Source organism: Fomitiporia mediterranea, assembly GCF_000271605.1.
Source record: "Fomitiporia mediterranea MF3/22 unplaced genomic scaffold FOMMEscaffold_979, whole genome shotgun sequence".
In the NCBI taxonomy this organism is placed as follows: domain Eukaryota; kingdom Fungi; phylum Basidiomycota; class Agaricomycetes; order Hymenochaetales; family Hymenochaetaceae; genus Fomitiporia; species Fomitiporia mediterranea.
In genome coordinates, this window is record NW_006761364.1 from 1,970 (window position 1) to 2,474 (window position 505).

Genomic DNA, 505 nt, shown 5'->3' on the forward strand with positions numbered 1-505 from the left:
ACATAAAAGAGAAATACTAGATTAAAATAACAAGTTTACATTTGACATATATGCATCAAAAAGTACAATCAGAAACAACTTTAACTGTTGAACTGATAATTTTGTTAACATACTTTTATAACTAATATAAACAAATATACTAAATTTTTAAGAATGCCTTCAACCTCTCCAGCATAAAAGAGTCATGTACTTTGTCCATTAGTGCCCGCCGCTCTACACCTGGAGCCCATACTATATTAGTGTTCCAAGATGCTGGATATCTACTCTCCTTGTGTTTGCCAACCCAGTCAAAATCGATCAGCATAGCACCTCCATCCGGTCTAGAAACGATATTTTGGACTCGGAGGTCGCCGAATACAAGGTCTTGCTCGTGTAGCAGTTTGACTGCCCTCTCCACGTCGTTGTATATCTTCTCGCGATCCCGAAGCTCCTCCTGTGTAAAGTAGAGTGAGGTGCCTTCGACGTAGTCCATAATGACCATGTACATGTCGCCAAAGAGGTGAAT

General features: G+C 39.8%; 1 protein-coding gene across 1 annotated transcript; it reads right to left on the reverse strand.

Moving 5' to 3' along the window:
* Positions 1-213: 213 nt before the first annotated feature.
* On the reverse strand, positions 214-481 carry FOMMEDRAFT_163794 (uncharacterized protein; the record flags this gene model as incomplete). Its single annotated transcript, XM_007272322.1, has 2 exons — positions 214-231; positions 284-481. The coding sequence occupies 2 exons, from the start codon at positions 479-481 to the stop codon at positions 214-216; spliced, it is 216 nt and encodes a 71-aa protein (XP_007272384.1).
* Between the last annotated feature and the right edge of the window lie 24 nt (positions 482-505).